The sequence below is a fragment of the Emydura macquarii genome, unplaced genomic scaffold, assembly GCF_026122565.2.
Source record: "Emydura macquarii macquarii isolate MOO-44397 ecotype Brisbane River unplaced genomic scaffold, CSIRO-AGI_Emac_v2 contig_2473, whole genome shotgun sequence".
Taxonomy (NCBI): domain Eukaryota; kingdom Metazoa; phylum Chordata; order Testudines; family Chelidae; genus Emydura; species Emydura macquarii.
The window spans coordinates 4496469-4521007 of NW_027132610.1; the positions used below are offsets into that span (position 1 = coordinate 4496469).

Genomic DNA, 24539 nt, shown 5'->3' on the forward strand with positions numbered 1-24539 from the left:
CCCCCAACACTCAATTTTCCATGGGATTTTATATTTACAGACTAATGTAAGCCATATGTTGGAAGAAGGGCTGAGTATATAAGGCCGTGATATGACAGATGTCAGATCTAGTGTGGGTAGGGTTACCACCTTTACACCAGGGGTGCACAATTCAAGTATGTACCTAAGCTACAGGTGATGTTGGCCAAAGCGAGGAGGCTTTGAGTGGCATGCCAATGCTGGGGAATATGAAGCATCGCACCAGATTTTTTGCCATAGATTTGAGAGGAGGAAGGGGTGAGAGAGAGACAGGGAAGGAGAGCGAGAGAGAGAGACAGGAAAAGAGGGTAACTGGTAAAATCTGGGACTGTCATAGTTGTCAATTTCACTACTCAGCTAGAACAGTGAAATTGATAAGTTTTCTGGGCACTGGACTTTGAGCCAGGGATGGGAACTGCCACTTGGGCAAGTTGCAGGTGGCTGCCACCTGGCTGCCAGCCCGAGAGGTGGGTGACTGCCACCCAATCTGAGTTGGGGCAGAGGAGGCTTCCACGCTGGCTGGGACCCAGGGATGTGGGGAGGCAGCTGCTGCCCGTCTTCAAGCCAGGGCGCTGGATGCTGTCCTTTGTATTGGAGCTGGGGCACAGGTGGCTGTCACCCAGCTGCATGACCAGCTCGTGAGACACAGGAGGCTGCCACCGGGCTCCCACCTGGGAGCTGGGACCTGGCGGGAAGTGGGGGGCTGCTGCTCACCTCCCTCAAGAGCTGGCGGCTGCTGCCCGCCTCCCCTTCACTCTTTTTTTCCCTGGGTACCTTCTATCTGTGTCTCGTGTACCCGCAGGGGTACACATACTACAGGTTGAGAAACTATGTGCTAAAGCACATCTCCATGAGTTTATCATCTTTGACTTCAATACTACAACGTAAACAGCAAACACCAAGGAGTGGTGCAAAGTTAAATCAAACTTTGAAATATTTCAACAAGTTGTACTTTTAGAATCATAGAATTGTAGGACTGGAAGGGACCTCAAGAGGTCTTCTAGTCAGTCCCCTGTACTGAAGGCAGGACTAAGACCAACCCTGACATGTGTTTGTCTAACCTGCTCATAAAAATCGCCAATGATGGCGATTCCACAATCTCGCTAGGCAGTTTATTCCTGTGTTTAACCATCCTGACAGTTAGGAAGTTTTTCCTAATATCCAACTTAAACCGTCCTTGCTGAAATTTAAACCCATTGCTTTTTGTCCTATCCTCAGAGGTTAGAGAAAACAATTTCTCTCCCTCCTCCTTGTAGGACTGGACCCAGAACTGATCCCTGTGGGACCCCATTTGATATGCCCGTCTAGCTTTACGGTGAACCACTGATAACTACTCTCTGGGAATGGTTTTCCAACCAGTTATGCACCCAACCTTATGGTAGCTCCATCAGAGAGAAGCCAGTCAGCTAAAAGTCATCACCCCAGCACTGCAGATATCCTTTGCAGTTCAGACAACAATGCTAACACACTGTCCCTTGGTGGTGAGGGAGGAAGGAAGAGAACAGAATGCATCTTTAGGCAAAGAAGTAGAGAAGAGATTAGCCATCCGATAAAAAGTGGCAGGAAAATTCTAGTGTTTGATCCAAAAAGTCAGAATCATAATCTTGTATCAAACAAAATAATTTGGGGGTTTTGTTTTGTCTGGCACCCAGTAATCTGCTGATCAGCTGCAAGAGTGGAAGCTGAACTGTGACAGAGCACTCCTATCCCGGGATCTGATTGGTGGAACGCTGGGGGTCTTGATTGGTTCACAGCTCTTATTTAACCCAAGCACAGGAACAGGAAGTTGTCCATGCAGCTGGGCTCTCCTTGCTTAGGACTGCTTCACCTGCAGTCCGTGCTCCTGCTATTGAACTCCTGGTAACCTGACCTTGCCTGCTTTCTGGCTCCTGGTTTGCCTTCTGGCTTGCCTTGGGGCATGGAGGTTGTCAGAGTTAGGGGAAGGAATGGTCAGAGAAAGATGGTGAAAGAGACCTTCTCTGGGGAGAGCCCCAGATTGCTGCGCATGGATGACCTCATCATTTAAAACTCTAGGATCCCTTACGTCTACAAAGTTGTAAGTTAAAGCTACACTTCCTTGCTTCACACCCTTCCCCACCCCCAAAAACACATAATATATCTAGAGCCAGCATTCAGTTACCCGCTTCTCCAAAACGATTGCTGTGTAGAATAAGTCAGACATCAAGATGACAACTCTATCTATCTAGGCCCCCATCACCAAGAATATATCAGTAAATCAATATATTAGCCCCATAGCATCTGAGTGCTTTCCAAACAAATTATTTTATCCTCATACCATCCCTATGAGGTAGGAAAGTGTTATCCCCATTTTAAAGATGAGGAACTGAGACAGATTTTCTCCTGTCTAGACACCTAGCATGGATTTAAATGCCAAAATATAGGAAATTAAATTTGGAAAATTTGGGTTTAAACCATTTATCCAAAATTATACAGGGATTTTTTGTCAGAGCTGGAAATCAAACCCAGATTCCGGTGTCTCAGTCCCATGCCTTAATAAAAAGCTATTCTACCACTCACAATTTCCATGTTTAGGAGGTTTCATCTATGATTATTGTCATCTATTTGTATGGTGACATTGCTCAAATTCCCCAAACAAGACTGGAGCCATGCTGCACTACACAGACATGTTCCCTGCACCAAAGAGTTGGGTCTGATTTGAAACAACACAAAGTGACTATGACAAATGAGAGGAAAGAGGAGGATGGAGCAACATAAAATGGTCTTTGAATTTTTTTGTTTTGGTTTTATAAAAATAAATCAGCTATCCTCACCCACCAAGCCAGCTAACACTCATTGTTTGGCTAATTTTCTGAAAAGGGATTTGAAGGAGGAGAGAGGAGCTTGTTATTGTATAACAGTCTATGTCTAACTAATTTGTCCAGTTTGGTATAAGAACTGCTCATACAACCCTAGTTTATGATATACATAACCTTTCTGTGCCTGCAGACTTTTCACCTGCATGTTCAACCACCTTCTCTCTACCAAATGATACCTGGAAACCTCAACTGCAACTCAAAAGAACTTAAAAAAAAAACCAACACTGTGCAATATGTACAATTTGACATTTTAGTGTAGTTTAATTTTACAAAAACAAAAAACCCGAAATTATTTTGTTTGATACAAGATTATGATTCTGACCTTTTGGATCAAACACTAGTATCTTCCTGCCACTTATTATCAGATGGCTAATCTCTTCTCTACTTCTTTGCCTAAAGATGCATTCTGTTCTCTTCCTTCCTTCCTCACCACCAAAGGGCTGTGTGACTTGCTCCTGCAATGGCTGGTTTTCCGAGATCAGCTGGATGACCCAGGCCTGCAGTGCTTATTTGTTCACATGAAGATGGACAGCCCACTTGAGCATGTCCAGTGCTCCCGAAGGATTAGCCACGTCCATTTTGCTGGCACTGGGCCCACTCCTGTGGCCTTACTGGCCCACACAAATGGTCATGACTGGGGCATGGGTTGTGTGATCTATGGTCAGAGCAGGATTCATGCAGGGTTAGATACCAGGAGATCAGAGTCCAAGGCAAGCCAGAGGGCAAAACCAAATGTCAGGTGTCAGGCAGGGTCAGATTACCTGGAGATCAGAGTCTGAGACTGGCCAGCAAGCAAACTGGGTGTCAGGAGGCAGCATCACGTTACCAGGAAATCAGGAGCAGGTATTGAAGGGGAAGCAGGGAGAACCCAATTGCAGAGACAGCTTCCTGTTTCTATGCTTGGGTTAAATAAGAGCTGGAAACCAATCAGGGTCCCCAGCATTCTACCAATCAGATCCATGGACTGGCATACTCTATCAGAGTTCAGCTTCTACTCTGGCAACTGACTAGAATATCACTGACTGTCAGGTTGGATGGATTGGACCAGCTCCTAAGAGCACTATGGACCAGAGCTCAAGACCCGCTGTCCCTGACTGCTATTTATACCTATGCTAAGTGGTACATCTACCCAGCAAAGAAGAACCTGCAGCTGGCCCATGCCAGCTGACTCATGCTTGTGGGCTCCAGCTGTGGGGCTGTTTCATTGTTATGTAGACGTCCCACTTGGCGCTGCAGCCCAATCTATGAGACCCTCCCACTCTGCATGGTCCTAAGACCTTGTGCTCCAGCCCAAGCCTGGAAGCCTACACAGCAATGAAACAGCACTGCAGCCCAAGCTGGCTGGCATGGGTCGGCCCCGGGTTTCTCTTTTCTGTGTAGACATACCCTCAGAGTACACAACTGTTCCTTACCATTGAAATGAAGCATTAAATGTAGCTTATTAAAACATCTAGTAACACTCAATGAAAATTCATCCTCAGCATTAAAGCAACTCTAAAGTGAATTAAGCCGTCATATTTTATATATCTCAAAACCCAAATATCTCAAAAATACATTAGAAGCTTATGACGCAACCCAGCAAGTTGAAGTTATCCTTTGATACTTCTTTTACAAGATAGCAGCACAGAGTAGATGCAGTAGGCTCCATGGCATGAAAAACAGAGGAATAATAAAATACTTAATTATCAATGTTTTACATATGGTTTGCAAATAAATTTTTTTATTTACACAGCTTGTCTTGCCAATGCGGTGTTTTGCTTGCTATCACTGCTGTTGCGATGTTTGAACACTGTTCACATGGCATGTAGCCAGGAATATAAAAGGTCCCAAAATGCTCTCAGCATGTGCTGAGCTGATCAGTACAAGACACTATCCTAGGTACAAATAAGTAGTCAGGCCACTTGACCTATTTTACAGATTTATCTCTAATTAAAAACTGGGGTAGACTGCTTCCCTTAAGAAAATAATTGTAATAAAATTAAGCAAAAAAAATAAAAAAAAATTAAAGTAATCCAGCATGCTGTGCTGCACATAACAGCAAACAAAAGCATTTTTTTTTTTAACCTTGCCATTCTGCCTTTAAAAAGTTATTTGCTGTGTAAATATGAAAAACAAAATAAGTCTGTTAGGAAGCTGAGCATTTTTTATCAGCTCTTACTCTTTAAATGGCGGGACTGTAAATATTTTTCTTCATTATCACCCTGATAGTAAATAACTTCGCAGGTGTGATTTAATCTATACAGAATGCCATGATCTCAATTTTTAAAGCTATATTAACAAAAAATCAGTAATAAAAAGCTTATCAACCAGGAAGCAAATGAACAAAACTGGTGAACTAAGGTCCATGAAAACAGGGTTCAAGATCAGTTGGGTTGTATTTTATGATGGTTTAAATATTTGCTGTACAGTTCTGTGTAATCTATGTATGCTTTCTTATCATGGAAAGTGCTTTATAATAAATCATGATTTATTGCATATTTTGCAACTTTGTCAAAGGCTACACTTAAGATTTTGCTTAAATAAAAAATGGTACCTAACCATGTCAGGGGTGTCAAACTCATTTGCTATGGAGGGCCAGATTTGAATTAAATGTACTTCAAGTGGGTCATACATACCATAAATCGAAATACTAGGCACTTTTGGAGCGCGATGTCTCGTGCTCCACACGCTGCCGCCAGAGTACACAGATCTGGCGGCAGTGCGCGATGACACGAGATCTCATGGCGTCGTACCCTCTGGCGGCAGTGCGCGACACCACCAGAGAGTATAAAGCTGCGAGATGTCATGGCAGCACACACTGCCGACAGGGGCCGGACCAAAAACATTGGCAGGCCGTATCCGACCCACGGGCTGGATGTTTGACACCCGATTGTACAGGAACCCATTTGATAATCTAGATATATCTACGATAGTTTGTTATTTTGCAATTTTAGCTGTAGTTTCAAGCACTTTTGATCTGGTATTGCCAATTAGAATATTTATCTGTTTACTCAACACCACGTTTACTCCTTCTCCTAAATTTTAATTATGCTCAATTAGAGAAAATATAAAAACATTCAGGCAAAATAGCACATCAAGTAATTCTGCAAATGAAAATTATCAATGAATGAAATGATGCTGGTGGGTAATGACTGCAAAATTGATTTAAATCTATAGTTAAATTATACATTTGTTAGTTACGTAACAAAAAAGGAATTTCATCTTATAATAGTATATTGTTGTACCAGTTATGAACATAGAACAGTATATTAAAAGGGTCACAGTTAAAGCTGACATGCCCAAAAAGTTGGCTTTGGTAACTTGGTAATGTTGGTAAAATTCTATCTTTTCTGCTGGCTGACTATAACAAAGTCAAGGGGACATGCTTCTATATATTCATCGCCCTATACTCTGATGGTTTGTTCTGATGCACAATATACGAATTCATCCTTCTGAAACACTAAGCAAGCATAAGATTATTGTATGCATAATACCTTGACCAATCAGGGCATATAACACAGTAAAAATGGAGGGATACCATGTGCAGCTGTGGAAAAAAAAAAAGCTTGCTTTTAGAATAGGTTTGCCCAGCAGAAGTAACAATTTTACAAGCAGTGGGAGCCTCACTGTGTGTGCTATGGATCCCTCAAAAGATGGGGGAGGGGGGTGTTAACATGGTTGCCCCTTGGGCCAAGCAGTTTGTGGAGTTGTTTCTGTTAGGAGGAAAAACTGATGATTCTTCGGTGAAATCTTATTTATTTACAAAAAATGTACACAAAGTCCTGTGTCCCTAAACACAACAGAAACAGCAGCAGGCATTTTTCTTACTCAAAACTTCCATGCCTGCCTTTCCAGCCAGTCCTATGATCCAAAAGACTTCTGTGTCTGCTTCTTGTCAGGGCCGTACTCATGACTGCATCTCTGGCTTTCAGCTTGTTTCCATTTTGCTTTCTCCCTTTGACACATATACAGCTCCAACCACTCAATGACCCAGTCCTTGCATTTGCAATCAGGCTGCAGGGAAACTCTTTGGTCCACATGGCTTAAAGCTTGATCAATCCTGCATACAGCCTAATGTCTTGGGTGGTGGCTTCCATTGTCTCCAACTATCTTAATCCATAAAGGAGCTTAATTGCTTCTTCCATTTAGGCTGAATAAATAGTAGCTAGCATACCCATCAGCTTTAATTAGGTCTGTAACTGCCTAATGACCAAAGACATTCTTGATAGCAGCCATTAATAAATTTCAGCATAACAGTATTATGCGCTCTTTAACTTTATACAGTCTTGATTGTCATCTGGACTTGTACCAGCCATACCAGATGCAATGACGTACAAATTCATGAACATCTGTTGAAATAATAACAGCATCTCTGGTTTGCTCAGAAAAATCACTAATCGTTTGTTCAAATTGCCACTTCATTCTAAGAATCTCCAGCAAGCCCTAATGTCTGATTAACTGATGTAGCCTGACAATGACTCTGCCTTCTTTCTCTACTGAAAATATTTCTAAACACCCAACTGATGTTCAAATAATAAGACGAGTTCACTGGTTGAACATTCCAATCCCACACCTTAAAAAAGAAACTAACAGTCCAATCAAGCAACAGCCAGAAAGGATTTTTAACGGCTGGATAGCTTTGATTATTTTTAAATGGTAAGGCTAGTAAGGAAAACGTAAATTTGCACTATATTTGCATAACATAAGTATATTAGGTTTGGTATATTATATATATCTAGGCTCTGCTAGATAGAAAACAGAATACTTTACATTTACATAACTTTTGGAGGCAAACAGCAGGCTTGCTTTCCCTGAAGCAATTTATGGGGCAAGTTATTCATTTCCATTCCTCTGACAGGGGCTAAGGATCTTCTCTTTTTCTGAGTATCCTCCTCTGTTTTGGGACTGGTAGCTGCTGCCTAAGGGTTTTGTAAAAACAAGGCCAATCTCTTATTACTAGGGGTTGATTTGCTGAGTAGGGAGGAGAACTGCTCTTCTTCATGTTGCCGTATGAATGTACAGCAGAGCATAGCAGTCACTTCCTGCTCAGAAGAGCAAGATAACCAGCCTCCAGTCTAATTTTGTATGAGTATGTGCTACATTCTTTCTCATTCCACACCTTGATGGGAATCTGGAAACCAGACAGCTGGGATAGGAGGAATGAGGGAGAGAAGAGGCTATAATCTGGGAGGAAAGGAGACAGATGAGGACAAAAGAATGAAGAAACACCAAATGGTGATGGGAGGAGAGGGCAGAAAAAGGGTAACAGTGAGGAAACCAGACAGACAGACAGACATTTGATGGGGGAGAAAAGACTTAAGACACCCAATGAGAGAAGTCCCATGCTGCCAGGAAGGAGGAATGCTGCACAATACCCTTCACCAGAAAACAAGAAAGGATACCTCCTGAAGTTACCAGAAACAGGTAATGAGCAATTCACATCTCTCCCTGCAACACACATCCCCCAAACACACCAAATGAGAGTGCAAACAGACGAGTTTTCCAACAAGAAGAGAAGAATTTCTCCAATTTCTATATGAGCCTTACAGTTCCTCCTGGGTGTGCGTGTGCATAAATTGCTCCTTATAAGATACCTCTCACCAGCCTACTTATTATTGCATGGCAGGAGAATGCTAACATTTTCGCAGCCTTAGCATTTAGTATAGGACTGAAAGCTGCACCAAATCCAGCCACAATCCCAGAGTTTACTATATGATTTTACTCTGATACATTTTCTTCTAAAATAATGCTTATTTTGTGAGGCATTTCACAGGGAAAGCTTGACATCTGTGTTGTGGGATTTGCACTATTGGTCTCTGGGTAAAGTTTAGGGTTTTGGCTTATTATTTATAAAGCCCTATCTGAGAGATCACTTCTCTCCTTGTGACATATTGCCATAGCTGCTCTTAGTCACAGAAATGGATTCCCCTCGTGATAAAAGGGGGGCCCACTGGCACAGTGTTTTTTCAGTGAGGGGCTCAGGATTCTGGAATATGCTCCCCACCTTGATCCAGCATAGCCTAAACCTGATGACCTTCTAGGCACACTGTAAAAGCCACATTATTTAACAGGGATCTTGGGGGGAAGGATGAGGATATGTTCCTGGGGAAAGAGGCTTTTCTAGAGTGCTTCTATTTTTATTGTCTACTGGCTGAGATAAACTTATCTCTTTTTGATTATTTAAGGCTCCCCAAAGCCAGAATTAATTTATTTGTATATTAATACAATATTAATAAGAATGGGTAGTTATTGTAAATCTAATTAATGCCAAGGTGCTTGGAGTTTTTATGTGGATGTTCTTTTTAATGTCAATTCTAAACAAATAAATAAAATAATAAAGAATTGCTGAATTACTATGATTTTAAACTCAAGATCAAGATTGAAACAGTCGTGTTCAAGTGTAGAATCAAATATAGTTTCATTTCTTTGCACAAAGAGCACAAGTATCTTCTGTACAAATGAGGGACGGACTTCTTAAAATTAGTGGTAGGTGGTTGGCACAAAGGGAACAGTATTTTTTATTTTCCTGAGATAAGTAGCTGAATATATAAACTACACAAATTCTCAGTGATAATGTGCTATTATTGTCTGAAATTAAAGTAAGAGCACCTCGCTTTCTACAACAATACAGCATAACAAGAAATAAATGCTTACAATAATAATGGAAATGTTGCCTGGAGTGCCTACATTAATTATGGCTTTAATTAATTAAGTAATTAAAAGCATTAGTAAGAGGTGCACAAGTACTAAAGTTTAGACCCGTCTACCTATGGCTTGGGTACATCGCCTACAACTGTAGCCTCTAAGCCATTAGTCAATTTAAAATCGATAAACTGAAAGGTGAAATACACATTCCTGGAGTTAAAATTTATTTTTTAATCATTGACTATTCATGTAACCAGCATAAACACTGGAAATTAACCTGGCTACCTCTACAAAAACATATTGTCCACATACAACCTTGTTTTAAAAAGTCTATACTACTGTTGCCAGTGTAAACAATGAATATGTATGATGCTGGTAGCAACAGCTATTGATAAGACTGCAAAACACTTCCTATTATAACCTTGCTTTCACACACAACTTTCTGGAACGCACACCTTCGGGCGGAAATTTTCTATGCTTTTTGTCTTTTAGTAAGTTTTTTTTATTTGGAAGGTTTATGGAAAACCCCTTCAGCCATTTTAAGTTGTTGGAAACTATAGAGTTAACTGAAAAAAATGTTAACTGCACTTATTACAAAAAATAAAAACCAAGAGGCTACAGCAAACATAGCAAAAAGCTTATAAATTGAATAATGATTTTGATTTTAGAAAGTTAGGAGCATTTGAAAGTTCTGTGTTGGGCAGTTGGGGTATATATTTTTGGTTAAGTTAGAATGTTAATGTCCAAGTTAATTGTAATCTGCACGGATGCACAGCTTGGAAAGTGCATATTTACCAAAATTGTTGCAAGATGCCCCAATCTTGTCCCCTTGCTGTCCCTCCCATGTTGTTTTTTATAATGTCTATGCAAGTTTAAAGCAAACTAAAACCAAAAGCGCTTAACCCAATTTGTGGAAGGCAACAAAGGAGCTGGAGGGCTAGTTAGGGGATTTAGGCTACCTTAAGGATGTTTTAAAATGTATGCATTTATAAGCATATATACACGTGTGCAGGTATTAAAATACAAAGCAGACTGCATTATTAACAACTCTAGTCACTCTTACCTGTTAGGTCTTTTGGTTTTCCAAGGAGACTCCCTGACTTTGGGCTCTCTCATTTTTATGATTAGGCAGTAGCTTGATTAGCCCCCTAAAAGGGTCTACTGCAATGGCTTTATAAAAACTATAAGGCAAAAGGCTGTGGAGAGAGCAGCCACAATGCTTTCTACGCAGCAGAAAAAAGTCAGACTTGGAGGAAGCAGGGATTATAGCATACTAGAGAGTTCCAGAGTGGTAGCTGTGTTAGTCTGTATACAGCAAAAACAACGAGAGTTCTGTAGCACTTTAAAGACTAACAAATTTAATTTCAGTGGGCATAAGCTTTCGTGGGCTTCCACCAACTGCATCTGAGGAAGTGGGCTGAAGCCCACGAAAGCTGATGCCTGCTGAAATTAAATTTGTTAGTCTTTAAAGTGCTACAGAGCTCTCGTTGTTTTTGAAGTATATCAGACAGAATCACTGCAACTCAGCAAACACAGCCAGGTGCAGGGGCACTGGGGCATTAGAGGAGAAAGGGGGTTGTTCACTGTGACGAAGGAGGCAGAGTACAATAGGGCCAAAGTTAGTGAGGGGAAGTAGTGAAAAGCCACATCTGAAACTACAGCGGGAGTTTTAAGGTGACATCGTTACTCAGGCTAGGATTTGTCATTCTGGAACCTTGGGCAAAGGAGAACAAAAGCTCACAAAATCTTTAATTAAGCCCAAGCACTTACTATGTAGCACGTTGACTTTACTTCTCATTGGACCATGAGATTTTAAAAATGTTTTGTTTTTTAAACATGTAAAAATTTGATCCATTTCAATGTTTTGCACAAATAACAGTTCCCATACAAAAGATGTCCAAGTGCAATAGGGAACATGTGGCTGAGCTCCAAGTCCCATCCCACCCAAGCACCAATTGACCATCTTTCATTCCCACAACTTCCTTTTTGTGCAAGAAAAGTCACATCAAACAGATGGATAGTTAGATAGCTGGGAGGGAGTGTTCTGAACAGCGGTCTTTTATAAGATGGCTAATTTCTCCATCATGAAGGTAAACAAGGAAACAAATATTGATCAAATATGCAAATTAGGGGTTTAAGTCATTTACACAAATACTTCAGATTTCTGGACCTTCAATCTCAACAAGTATGCCAACTGGTTTCTGTTAAGGGTCTACAAGCATATTGTCTATTAATGGTGTTAACAGGCCTTTGCTGATTTTCGTCAGCTAAGGATCAGAACCTTTTAAAGAGTGCCCACAACACAAATCAGTAGCACTATTTAGTGAGGAGAAATCAACTTACGGCCGACTTGATCAAACATTACTGAGAACAGGAAGTCTCTAGGTGTCATGTAATATTCTCCTTCATATTCCAAGGAGGCAAACTTCTTAAAGCGCTGCTTTCGAATAGACAGTTTTTCTGCCATCTCCTCATTAGCGACATCTTCCTTCTAAAATAGGAAAACAAATATCAATACAACAAAAACATGATTATGCTTTAAATCATTGTCTTAATCAGAAAGGGTCATATGCCAGCAGCCTACTATCCTCAGTATATTGTGTCAAGTCACCACAGTAAAAGGGATTGGTTGTAATTAAGGTAGTTATTATAGTTTAACCTTAGAAAGGGATGGGTTTATGCACAGTTCAAAATGTTTTTGAACCACTCTTAAAATTAGTTATCTAGCTATGGAACAACTATCATGACACATTATATAGGAAAAGTGTTTTTTCCAATTTAGGTATGGGCCTGGGTTTTACATAACAGAATCAGAAGGATGACAGAAGCAGTATTGCCCGCACCAACAATCATCCACCCAAATCATGAGATTTAAAAAAAAATTTGTCTTCTTTTTATTTGCCTTCTGGTTTTTGAGCATTTAGGGTTCATGTTTTCAAGCTCTTCTCCATAATCATGAGATTGAAACTTACTATTTTTTGTAATGAAAGCTAAGATTCTCACATAATCACCTGACTCCAGGAGCTAGGACATTAAAAAAAACACCAAATTTTGAGAAACTTATGATAAAGCAACAGAAACAGCAACAAAAAGTGATGTCAATGCAGACAGAATCTGGAGGTGGTGAAAACAAGATATAAGCATCATTTTACCATTTCAGAGAGAATAATTGAGCACAGAGAAAATGTGAATCTCTTAGAATGAACATGACATGCGTATATGACTAATGCTGCTATGGAACAGTTCTCCTATACCCATTTCACTCCTTTGAAATTGTATACAAAGCCATTACACTTCAGTGATGCTAACAGCTGTGAACGATGGAAAAACAAGGAAATCTAAATTAGACAAACTCAGTTAGATTACCAAGACCTCATTTGTAACCTATTATTTATATTATAGCAGAATCTAATCTATATTAAATGCTGTAGAGACTTACAGGAAGATATAGTTCTTGCTCAAAAGATCTTACAATCAGAAAATACAAATGAATAGATGGAGGATAAATTAAAAGGATGCAAAATACAAGCATAGGGGTCAAATTGATGACTAGAGCTGGTTGAAATTTTTCCATGGAATAGTTTTCTACTGGAAAATACAGTTACCTCAAAAACTAAAGTTTCAAGGAAACATGTTGATTTCAATGAAATTTGAGGTAAAAGTTTAAAAACAATTCAAAATCAAAACAGAGTATTTTGTTTCTACTTTCTTGTTTTCATTTATACTGACTGTTTTATTGAAACTTTTAATTATGTATTATATATTGTTTCAACATTATAGAAATGAAATGTTTAAATAAGTTTGTTTCAATGTTTCTGAACGGAAATATTTCAGAATTCGTCCCAAGAAAGATTTTGACTTTTTGTACCAGTTTGTGATGAACATTTTTTGAAATGTCGGAATTTCCCATAGAATGGAAATTCCATGTTCTGACCTGCTGTAGTGATGACCAGATCCAACTTGATAGGCACTGCAGCTATGCTCCAAACTGCATGACTTAAAACAAGCAGTTCCATTAAAGCGAAGTACATGTGTAAATGCTTTGTTGGATGATACGGGCTTTTGTTTATATTTTATTATTTTTATTAATTGTCAATTTCACTTTTTCCATTGTACTGTCATTCAGTTTCCCTTGCTTACTTGGGTCTTTCACATGGCAATAGGAGAAGAAAAATAAATTTTAAAATTAAAAAAATGCTAATGGGAAAAGAAAACCTGGCACCAGAGGGATTCAGGGGCAGGTGTAGCATCTGAAGCCATTTTTACCTCATTTTAAAATTGACCAGATTTCAAGTAAAAAGCATTCCTTTAACCTTTATCTTGCAAGTAAAAAACACTTAGAAGATGAGATGCAAAGAGCATTTTTATTCTTCTACTACACAGATTAACAGATTCTGAAAAATACTATTTTAAAACAATTCAAATGTCATAAGTTTCAATTCCTTTTAATCTCCTATGTTTAAAAGTTTTGGGACTGGTTACTACAGAATTGCCTTTTTAACAAGCTTCAACAAATGCTGCTTGAGCTATCAAGTGAATAATTCATATTTGCGTGGTATTAAAATTCAGCATTCTTATTAGAATCATCATCTCATAATGTCAAGTTTGTGCCCTAAAGCAAACTTAAAAATAGAAGATTGCTCTATAGTACTGCTTTAACTAAAATTATGGAAAGTTTTTTTGCATAAACTTTTATTATTTTGTGTTTGTGGAAGAAGATTAAGAGTTAATCCAATTATACAAATGTCCATACCAATAGGATTTTCAGGCTCCTAAAATATTGGAATATTTGTTTGAACAATGGCCAAAGCATGGCTTTGTAGTGGTATTAAAACTAGTGAACAACAGTTGAAACTTTTAATTTAAATAAAATAGCTATAAATTTGTCTGTGCACACATACACAGAGGGAATAGAATTCATTACAGTTTTGATGGTAATAAATTCTAATACATATTATTACCGTAATTTCACTGGATGACTTTCTTGTCATGAATAAATTCTTTTGTTTACAAAAGAGTTTTGGAAAAAAAACTGAAGACATTTATCAAATGCTAAAGAGTCAACATTTGCATAATGAAATAGATCAGTCTTGCCGACTTTTGCAATTTTATTGTCAACCTTGCAATATTTTATGGGGCTTTTTAGCCTCCACTCCTGGAGTCATGTCATCACATAAGTATCTCAGATTTCATTAAAAAGAAAGAGTCTATCCCTTATGGATATGAACATGGCCAGCAGGTAAAACAGGCCAGGGGAGGCTAAGCCTTCCCAACGTAGCTGCCAAACACCTGTGCCATGGGGCCCCGCCTTTTCCTGTCCCTGCTCCATCCTTCCCCGAGGCTCCCTGTGATGGTATCCCACAGGAACAGTGCTCTGGAACCACTTGGAGTGAAGCCATTAAGATTTCTAATGGTTAGGGTCTCCCCACAGGGACCTTCACACCAGCACAGCTGCCTCCTGAATCTGACTTCGGAACGTTCAGCACCCCTGCTCCGCTGTGAGCTCCCTGCAATGAGTTCCCCAAAAGGGCCATGCTTCCTGCCTTGCAGTCAGAAGTGATTCACAGCCAGCATGGAAGCCAGAAGGGTTTATTAGTTCTCAGGATCACAACATAGAAAGACTTTATCATCAGATTAATCAAAAGTTACAGCAGCCACCAACCGGGGAGCCCCAGAGCCCCATTCTCGGGCTCTGCCATATCCGCTTCCCTTCCAAAGAACTGAATATTCCAGCCAGCCATCTCCAGACACATCCCTTGCCCCTCCCCAGTCCTTTGTCTCTTTCCCGGGCAAGGTGTCCCACCCCTTCTTGTTTCCATCTGCTGCAACCTGTTACAGCTGGCTGATCCAAGACAAAAGGGTTCTGGCTATTGTCTGCATATATGTGGCTGGGGAAAGGACCATCTGCCCTCTAGTGGTCTCTGCAGTGATCATATACTTATATATTTTGGTGATGGGACCAGGGTAACACACAGGAGAAATTGAGGCACGCACACAGCACTCTCAGAAACCCCCAAGAATATATCCACTAAGTCACCCCTCCTCCAGCCCCTCACTGTGTTGCTCCTTTTGCTCCCTGGAGTTTGGAGCTGCTCTGGGTGGTTGTGGGCTGGCTGGAGTTCCGGGCTGCATCGGCAGGTGAGAATGGGGGAGGGGCCATGTGGAAGCGGGGGAGGGGTCTTGGGCAGAAAAGGCAGGGCAGGGGGCTAGCCTCCCTTGGATATGAAGTAAACCTTGAAACTTGAACCCTAAAAGCTCAAAATCTTGGACATAAATAAATAAACAAACAAACCCTACAATTTATTTTTTTAATCTGATTTCGTAGACAATCTCATGATGTTTTGGAGCCTACCTTATTATTCTTGAGTACCTGGGGTTGGCAATATTGCATCATTTTTAACTCCACAATAATTTCAGGCATCATAACAAATGTTTAATTTTGTTGAAAAGTTTAGAACCCAATCCTACAAGTGAATTCTCACTGCCACACCTGTGTGGTACCCCAATGAAGTAAATGGGTTAGTGTGCGGTTGCAGGGGTCCACTTAAGATGACCCCATTGTAGCATCAGGGTTTGACCATTCTTTAAAGCAACAATTAGATTCCCTGCACCCCACCCTCTGCCAAAAACATTATTTATTCACAATGGACCCCAATGGTTTCTTACTGATCTTGCACTTTATTTAAAAATATAGAGGTGAGAGACATGCACAACCCCAAGTCTTGAACAGAAATAAAAATATATTGCAAAAATTAGCTTGCTATCAGGAGAGAAACTATTTATTAATTCTGATTATTGAAATCAGACTCCAAATGCTGAAGGAGTGTTCTGTAAATATAATGAAAAATGAGAAAGAGTAGCTAAATAAAACAGTAAAATACGGTTTAAATAAGAGCTTTTATAATTCAATAATAATTTACAAAATAATAGAGAAAAAGAAAAAAACAGGGGAAACTCCCCCTTCCACCCCAAATTCAGTTGTACAAGAATTCTGCCCAATTTGAGGACATTTGATGCAAAACAAACCATATGAGATATGGTCTGCTTTATTTTCACTTCTTCTGAAATTATAAGGATAAATTGATGTAAACAAGCATAGCTCCACCATGTTCTGGCCTGTGGTCTTAATAATAAAACCTATATATATTTTTGCTTAGTTTCCACTTTTCTGTTTGGTTACTGGTAGCTTCCTCAGCACATTAAAGTAATTCAAAAATTCTAACTTGTGGTCCTATGTCTAGTCAGCAACCTTACAATCTACATGAAAGACAAAGGCTCCTATTTCATTCTAGAAAGTTAGAAGAAAGGGTTTTGCAAGAGTGAGGAGGAGGAGGTGGACTGAATGTGCAGAGGGAGCACAATGTGAACATAAAATGTTTGCGGTTATTTAATATCCTACTGCATCTTATTTGTTCTTTCTTCCATTCACTCAGTAGCATAGGGCAGACTTTCCCCACAACGAAGAGCTGGAAGGGGAACATACTAAACAAGAAAAATCTGAAGGTGCCTAATGCAATACTTCAAAATTATGAATAAGCTTGACTTTTCCAGTAGTATATTGCACAGAAAAATGCCTGTGGAAATGAAAGACGGGCATCACCTAAATGGGTAAGCACTCTACATGGGATCCCCTTTTCAGAAAAATGGAATCGGAAACCTTAATATAAGATCTTATTCACCTGAAATTAGGCGAAAAATCTGCTCTTCTGAAATGAAATTAATTACTTAATATGCTTTTTAACATTGAATTACAGGAACATTTTGTGAAGTCTATCAATACAAGACAGTCATTCCAGAGCCATTTTTTTTTTCAACAAAGTATATCCATCATAATAAGCATGATGTATTCCTTAAGCAGAGCTTCCTTAACCAGCAGAGAATTCCTTGAAGTCCAACGGGGACATCACCCTTCAGATTACATTTACCTGGGAAGTGCACTGATGCTAATGTAATGGGCACAACAGAGAACTCAAAAGTAGACAGATTAGATATACAGAAAAGGAAGCACTAATTGAATATATTTCCTCTTGTTTGAATTTCTTTTGCTAGTTTGATTCCACTTTATGTCCTCAAGGTATTCCATATGCTTTTTAAATCCCCTTCCATCAAATCTTTATCTCCTTCATCTATATCTTCTAGAAGGTTTGCAGTGATTTTGCCTTCGCTCTCAAAAAAGACTAAATTTTTTGTGATATTTTTGGATCTACTCAAAATTGGAGAAGCAAATTGCTGGCATGTGCCCTAAATGAGTTTCAGTCCTCTACTATTTCACACAATTAAAAACTAACAAAAATCCCCAAACTCCAACCCTTCTTCTTCCTCTAATATGTTGCAGCCAAATTCGTCCTCCTAAAACAACTACGCAGAAACAAAGCTAATTTAGTGAAGCAGAAGGCATAGCTCTCTTTGAGGATAATTAAGATGCTTCTCATATGTGAATAGTTTTTATTTGTTTTAGACATGGTGGATAGGAAATTTATTATTCCTGATCTCATTATAGTTATTTTGGATCTGAACATGAACTAGCTAGCTTCTTTACTGCATTTTACTCTTGTCCCCCTTGGATTTTAGTAGATTTCTATGACAAGGATTTGTTTTGTTTTTCTAAATATGTTAGAAATAAATCTTGGCAGTTACCAAGTTAAATACATTACATAAACAATTTTTATGTTAAAAGGTTGAAGAAATGTTAGTCATAAAAGACATGGAAATAAATTACTGTTCTCAGTGTTGCTTCTTGGGATCCATTCTTTCCTTTCTGTTTTTCTAAAATCATTTAATTGTCAGAGCTTTTGCCTGAACGCATTTGATAGAGATCCAGTGAAAGTTATATGAGCTTGGGTACAGGACAAACATCTGAGACTCCAAAATAAAACTCAGGCATTTCGTATGTAATGTCAGGATCCTTCACCTCAGCTGGCCCAAATAAAAACCAGCATTGTGAATAGTTAATTCCCTCTCAGCAATGCATAAAAACATAGGAATGGCCATACTGTGTCAGACCGATGGTCCAGTAGCCCAGTACCCCGTCTTCCGACAGTGGCCAAGACACCAAGTGCTTTGGAGGGAATGAACAGAACAGAAAATCAATGAGTGATCCATCCTGTTGTCCAGTCTCAGCTTCTGGCAATCAGAAGCAAGGGACACCCAGAGCATGGGTTTGCATCCTTGACCATCATGACTAATAGCCATAATGAACTTATCTTCCATGAACTTATCTAATTCTTTTTAGACCTCTACCATCTCCCTCCTCAGTTGTCTCTTTTCCAAGCTGAAAAGTCCCAATCTTCTTAATCTCTCCTTATACGGAGGCTGTTCCATCCCCTTAATCACTGCCCCTCTCTGTACCGTTTCCAATTCCAATATATCTTTTTTTAAGATGGGATGATCAGAACTGCAAACAGTATTCAAAATGTGAGCATACCATGGATTTAGATAGTAGCATTTTGATATTTTCTGTTTTATTATCTATTCCTTTCCTAATGGTTCCTAACATTTTGTTATATTTTTCACTGCCACTGCACATTGAGCAGATGTTTTCAGTGAATGATCCACAATGATGCCAAGATCTTTCTTGAATGGTAACAGCTAATTTAGATCCCATCATTTTGTATGTAGGGTTGGGATTATGTTTTCCAATGTGCATTACTTTGCATTCATCAACACTGAATTTCATCTGCCATTTTGTTGCCCAGTTACCAAGTTTTGTGAGTCCTTTTGTAACTTTTCACAGTCTGCTTTGGACTTAACTATCTTGAGTAATTTTTATTGTCTGCAAATTTTGCCATCTTACTGTTTACCCTTTTCCCAGATCATTTATGAACATGTTGAAAAGAACTGGTCCTAGTACACATCCCTGAGTGACACCACTGTTTACCTCTCTCTATTCTGAAAACTGAACATTTATTCCTATCCTTTTTTTCCCTGTCTTTTACCCAGTTACTGATCCATGAGAGGACCTTCCCTCTTATCCCATGACTGCTTATTGAGCTTAAGAGTCTTTGGTGAGGCACCTTGTCAAAGGCTTTCTGAAAATCCAAGTACACTATATCCACTGGATCACCTTTGTCCATGTTGTTGACCCCCTCCCCGTCAAAGAATTTTAATAGATTGGTGAGGCACAATTTTCCTTTACAAAAGCTGTATTGACTATTCCCAAACCAATCGTGTCCATCCATGTGTCTGATGATTCTGGTTTTTTACTATAGATTCAACAAATTTGCTTGATACTGAAATTAGGCTTACTGACCTGTAATTGCCAGGATCACATCTGGAGCTTTTTAAAAAAATTGGTATCCAGTTAACTAGTACAGAAGCTGATTTAAGCAATAGGTTACATACCACGGTTAGTAGTTCTGCAATTTCATATTTGAGTTCCTTCAGAACTCTTGGGTGGATGCCATTTGTTCTTGGTGACTTATTACTGTTTAATTTATCAATTAGTTCTATAACCTCCTCTATTGACACCTCAATCTGGGATAGTTCCTCAGATTTGTCACCTAAAAAAATGGCTCAGATGTGGGAATCTCTCTCTCATCCTCTGCAGTGAAGACTGATGCAAATAATTCACTTCTGTGCAATGGCCTTATCTTCCTTGAGTGCTCCCACTGATTGTTTGGCAGGATTCCTGCTTCTGATGTACTTAATTTTTTTTTTGCTGTTAGTTTTTGAGTCTTTAGCTACTTGCTCTTCAGATTCTCTTTTGGCCTGCCTAATTATACTTTTACACTTGGTTTGCCAAAGTTTATGCAAATTTTTCTAAGGATATGTACTCAAAGACGACTTTCTGGATGTGTCCTACACATAAGGCACTGTTATGTAAATTTATTTAATCCGGCTCCCACAATATCAATACTTAATTTCTGCAGGACTGTCAGTACATAAAGTTTCAAACTTTGCTTGCTCTTGGGTTTTGTGTCCAGAATGCACCACAATCTACAACATCTGCTTCTGTTACCTACAAAAATGATACCATCAGAGTTGGGCTAACTGGTGCATCCTCCAGCCCTGGTTCCAAATTTCTACTCAATGAAGGCTGGAGTGGTGACATGGGGGACTCCTTCTGTGCAAATCAGGACAGTTCCAATGGTGGAAACTGTGGGTAAAAATCCCAATACAGCCAACCGGGCCGATCTGGTGGTTACTGTGGTGGTCCCCATGGAGCAGAGTACCAGTGACTCTTGTGTTGCTACTGGGCCGGCAGAAGCTTAGAGTAGTCATGCCGATGGTATGGAAGCAGTGTACCATGCATGCCATCTGAGTCCTGATAAATGAGATCCTTGTTCAAACAGCACTGCCGCCAGAACTGGCAGAATGGAGAGAGCCACAAGGGAGTGTTCAGGAACATGTCCTGAAGGCAGCAAGTCTAAAGTAGGGGAGCTGGCCCCCTTAGGAGACAAATGCACCAGGAGATGTGGAGCTCTCATCCAGAACAAACAGTTCATGAGTACTGGGAGCTGACTCATGTCTCCCCGGTGTCAGTGGCACATGTTCCACAGATGGAATCCGAGCTGTCTGTCTCAGAAGTCACGATTCACGAGACCTCTGCAGCATCAATGCAGAAGGGGTATGCTGCTCGGGAACCAGAACCAGTCGGTCTGGTGTGCGATGCAACTTCTTGTCATTCTTGTGGGCCTTGGAATGTGCTGTTTCTCTCTAGCTGGAATTGGTGGATGATGCAGTGTCTTTCTTGGGCTGTAAGGAACATTTACTGCCATGCTTACACACATGCTTCCTTACCTCAGGGGTAGGCCCTAGCACAGGATCCGTAGTACTGGTACCGGCAGAACCAGACTGGGGTTCCATGGTAGGAGGCGCACTCCTCAGCTGCTGAGGCCTATGTACGGGGGGCCCTGACCTGGACCCAAGTGTGGCCTCATGGCGACCTCCATGAGGTGCTTCTTGAGGTGGAGAGTCCGGCCTTCCCAAGTACTGGTAGGGAAGAAGAGGCAGATACTGCATCTGAATGGGACGTGGGCTTCCCAGAGGCAGTAAAGGCAGCGTTAGTGCTTGTCAGTGATCGACAATGAGCAAGGCAGGAAGCACAGATCTTGGACCCCATCATCTTCAGCATAATCCAGTACCCAGGAGTGGGTGCTGGGGATTGGGGCCGGGGGAGGAGGATTTGGCGGAAAACTGCTGAAGAACATCCCAAAGTTCTTAAATCCTAAGAAAACTACTAACGCTAAAAACTAGAACAAAAACAATAAAATATTAACTATATACAAGAACAAAACAGTGTTTCAGTTAAGTTTGGAAAGTGCATCAAGGGACGAGAGAACACCAGAAACTCCAAGTTGGATCATGTGGTGGGAGAAGGAACTGAGGAAGGGGTCAGTCCGCCTTGCCCTTTGTTGCTTTTGCTGAAACCATGAGGTGGTACAAGGGTGCATGCACGGACCAATGGACACTACTACTTTTAAAAGCTCTGGGCGCATGGCACATGCACATTACACCTCAGTATACAACAGGTATCATCACTCGAAGAAGAAATTGTTATTTACTTTAGACATCTGTTTGAGTGCTTACTGGGACCCACTAGGGCCTGGATCCTACAGGGCCTAGCTGTGGAAGCACCTTATGCACTTATCTCTTAGACATGGGACATCTGATGCCCTATTGAGTATTAACAAGTTTGGTGTATCACAGCATTGCAACAGCCATATGAATTACAATACATATATTGCAAGACTGTTATAATGTTACTGTGAGAACCGTAACTTGTGAATTTCTTTACTTTTGTGTATCAAAATTCTCTCAACATTTCATTAATTGGAATTACTGTAGAATAGGATTTGATTAGCACTTTCCACAACCATAGCACACAGAAATAACTATTTAGATATTAGTAGTGCACAGCAGTTGACAAACAGCTACTATGCCGCCTAGGATGTTAGAATCTGTTTAGTGCCAAAACTGGTAAGAGGAAGGAGGCTTTTTGAGGTTGCAACAGATACAGCTGCAATAAGCTACATGCTTAAGTAAAAACAGCCTCTGGTTTTAAGACATTCTCTCACTTTAAACTTATTTCATGAAAAAATTGGGACTGGACATTCTTGTCTGCTATTTTAGACTCACCATCTAGTATCCTATCATTTGCACTACACTGGGGTATGACTGTTATTTAGTTGGTATTTAGGAAAGGGATGCAGCACAATTATAACTGAACATTTTAAATAAACAGTACAGAACCACCCTGTACTACACATCATAGCATTCATTAGGAATTCAGGTCTTGCTATAGCACTTGATCTCACAACCTTTTGGACCAAAGGCTAGAAAATTTGTGCCTGAGCCATAACATCACAAAAAACAGAGTAATATGACTTTTCAGGCCTGAGTCTGTTCTTTTACATTTTGGAAAAATAATCATTCAGAAGAAAAGCCATCACCACTGCAATTTTAGTTAAATTGAAAAAGGCATTTTTCTCAGTTCAGTGGACTTAAAAATACCCAAATGCCAATGTAAGCATACAGATTTAATGGTGGAGAGTGATAGTGGTGGATTGACCGTATGATTTTTGTAATAGAATTACAGACAAATTCTGCTCTGAGTTGAAGATAATGGGGTTTCTCTGGATTTAGACCAGAAGTATTTAGCCATATGCTATACACAATTTATCAATTTTCTTTCATTATAAATAGAAATTAGACCAGTGGTATTCAGCCATATGCTATACCCAGTTTGTCAATCTTCTTTCACTACAAAATAGAATAATAGAAAACCTATAAAAGGTTTTCACTGTTCCCACTGTACTTTTCTAGTTAGTTATCTGTAAAAGTGCTGGAACTTACATTTTTTCATGCCATATAATATGCTTACTATTTTATCTCCTGCAATTCCGCTGTAATCACATTTAGCTGGAAATATAAAAGGTCAAAGCTCACTGCTACTTTCAATGTTTAATGCAGTTTATTCTAACAACAAAGTCCCACCTACTGGTACTGACATCACGACAGTGTTGTTTTCTATATAATGTTTCAAAGGTCTTTCTACAGGAAAGTTTCATTTTCTTAACAGAAACAAACATAACCTTAACTAACTGCTCACTAAAAATTTAATGAAATGCCAGTACATTATGATATACACCATTGTCTCTTTTACTCTTCTTACCAAAGTAGAAAACAACATAAATGTAAAAAAACGCAAACACTTATCAACTTTGAATGCCTCACTTTACTGTTTTTGCTGTCGAGAAAATGATTCTCTTTGGGTGAAACTCTGCTGAATAAGAAGGCAGTCTCTTTCTGTTCCAGCAGCAGCTTCCAGATAATCTCAAGAGGTAGCACCAAGTAAATTGCATTGTTGCAGTGTCATCTCAGTGAGACACAGACATTGAGTATGTCTTCACTTTCGGCAGCAAATTCGGCACCGCCGGATCGATTCTCCAGGATCGATTGAGCAGAGATGGAGACCCACTCAATCGATCCAGAAGTTGACTCAATAAATCCGCCCCTGGAAAAAGAGTAATACTGCTTCGACGGGAGAGCATTTCCCATCGGTGCAGCATAATGGGGACACTATGCTAATTAGAATTTACGAAGTCGACGGAAGATACGCAAGTGAATCTACATAGCTTGCGTATCTCCAGTCAACTGCCGCCAAATTTCAGTTCTGCTCAATTGATGGCAATGCCAAATTTGCCATTGTAAGTGAAGACATACCCTTAGACTAGTCCACAGAAAGCTTCATTGAGGTAGCCCTGACCCAATGTCTGATCACCAGCATTTGTCATGAAAGTGATGATATGATTTTTATTCAGACAATTTAAAACTTTGTTTTTTGCTAACACCTACCAAATACACACACTTGGGGGGAGGGAGGGGACTTCTCCTTTTTAAGGTTTCAACACCTTCGCCACTTCAATTAAGGTCTGAAAATGTTCCCAGTACATTTTCCTGAGTTATCTAAGTAGCCCTTCAACCAAAAAAGGATAAGACTCAACATTCCTGACAGTTTTAAGGAAAAAAAGAAGCAGATAAACATCTTAACTGAACGACAATGATGACAACAACCATAAAAACTTCCACAGCTTTCAATACCACATAAATAAGCAAAAG

General features: G+C 39.8%; 1 protein-coding gene across 2 annotated transcripts in view; it reads right to left on the reverse strand.

The window, feature by feature from the left end:
* The window catches only part of MICU2 (mitochondrial calcium uptake 2), a 237973-nt gene that overhangs the window by 95477 nt on the left and 117957 nt on the right, over window positions 1-24539 (reverse strand). For both annotated transcript variants that reach the window (XM_067562865.1, XM_067562866.1), the window contains one exon: window positions 11823-11970. In XM_067562865.1, coding sequence (XP_067418966.1) covers window positions 11823-11970 — 148 coding nt within the window. The remainder of the gene's footprint in view (window positions 1-11822; window positions 11971-24539) is intronic.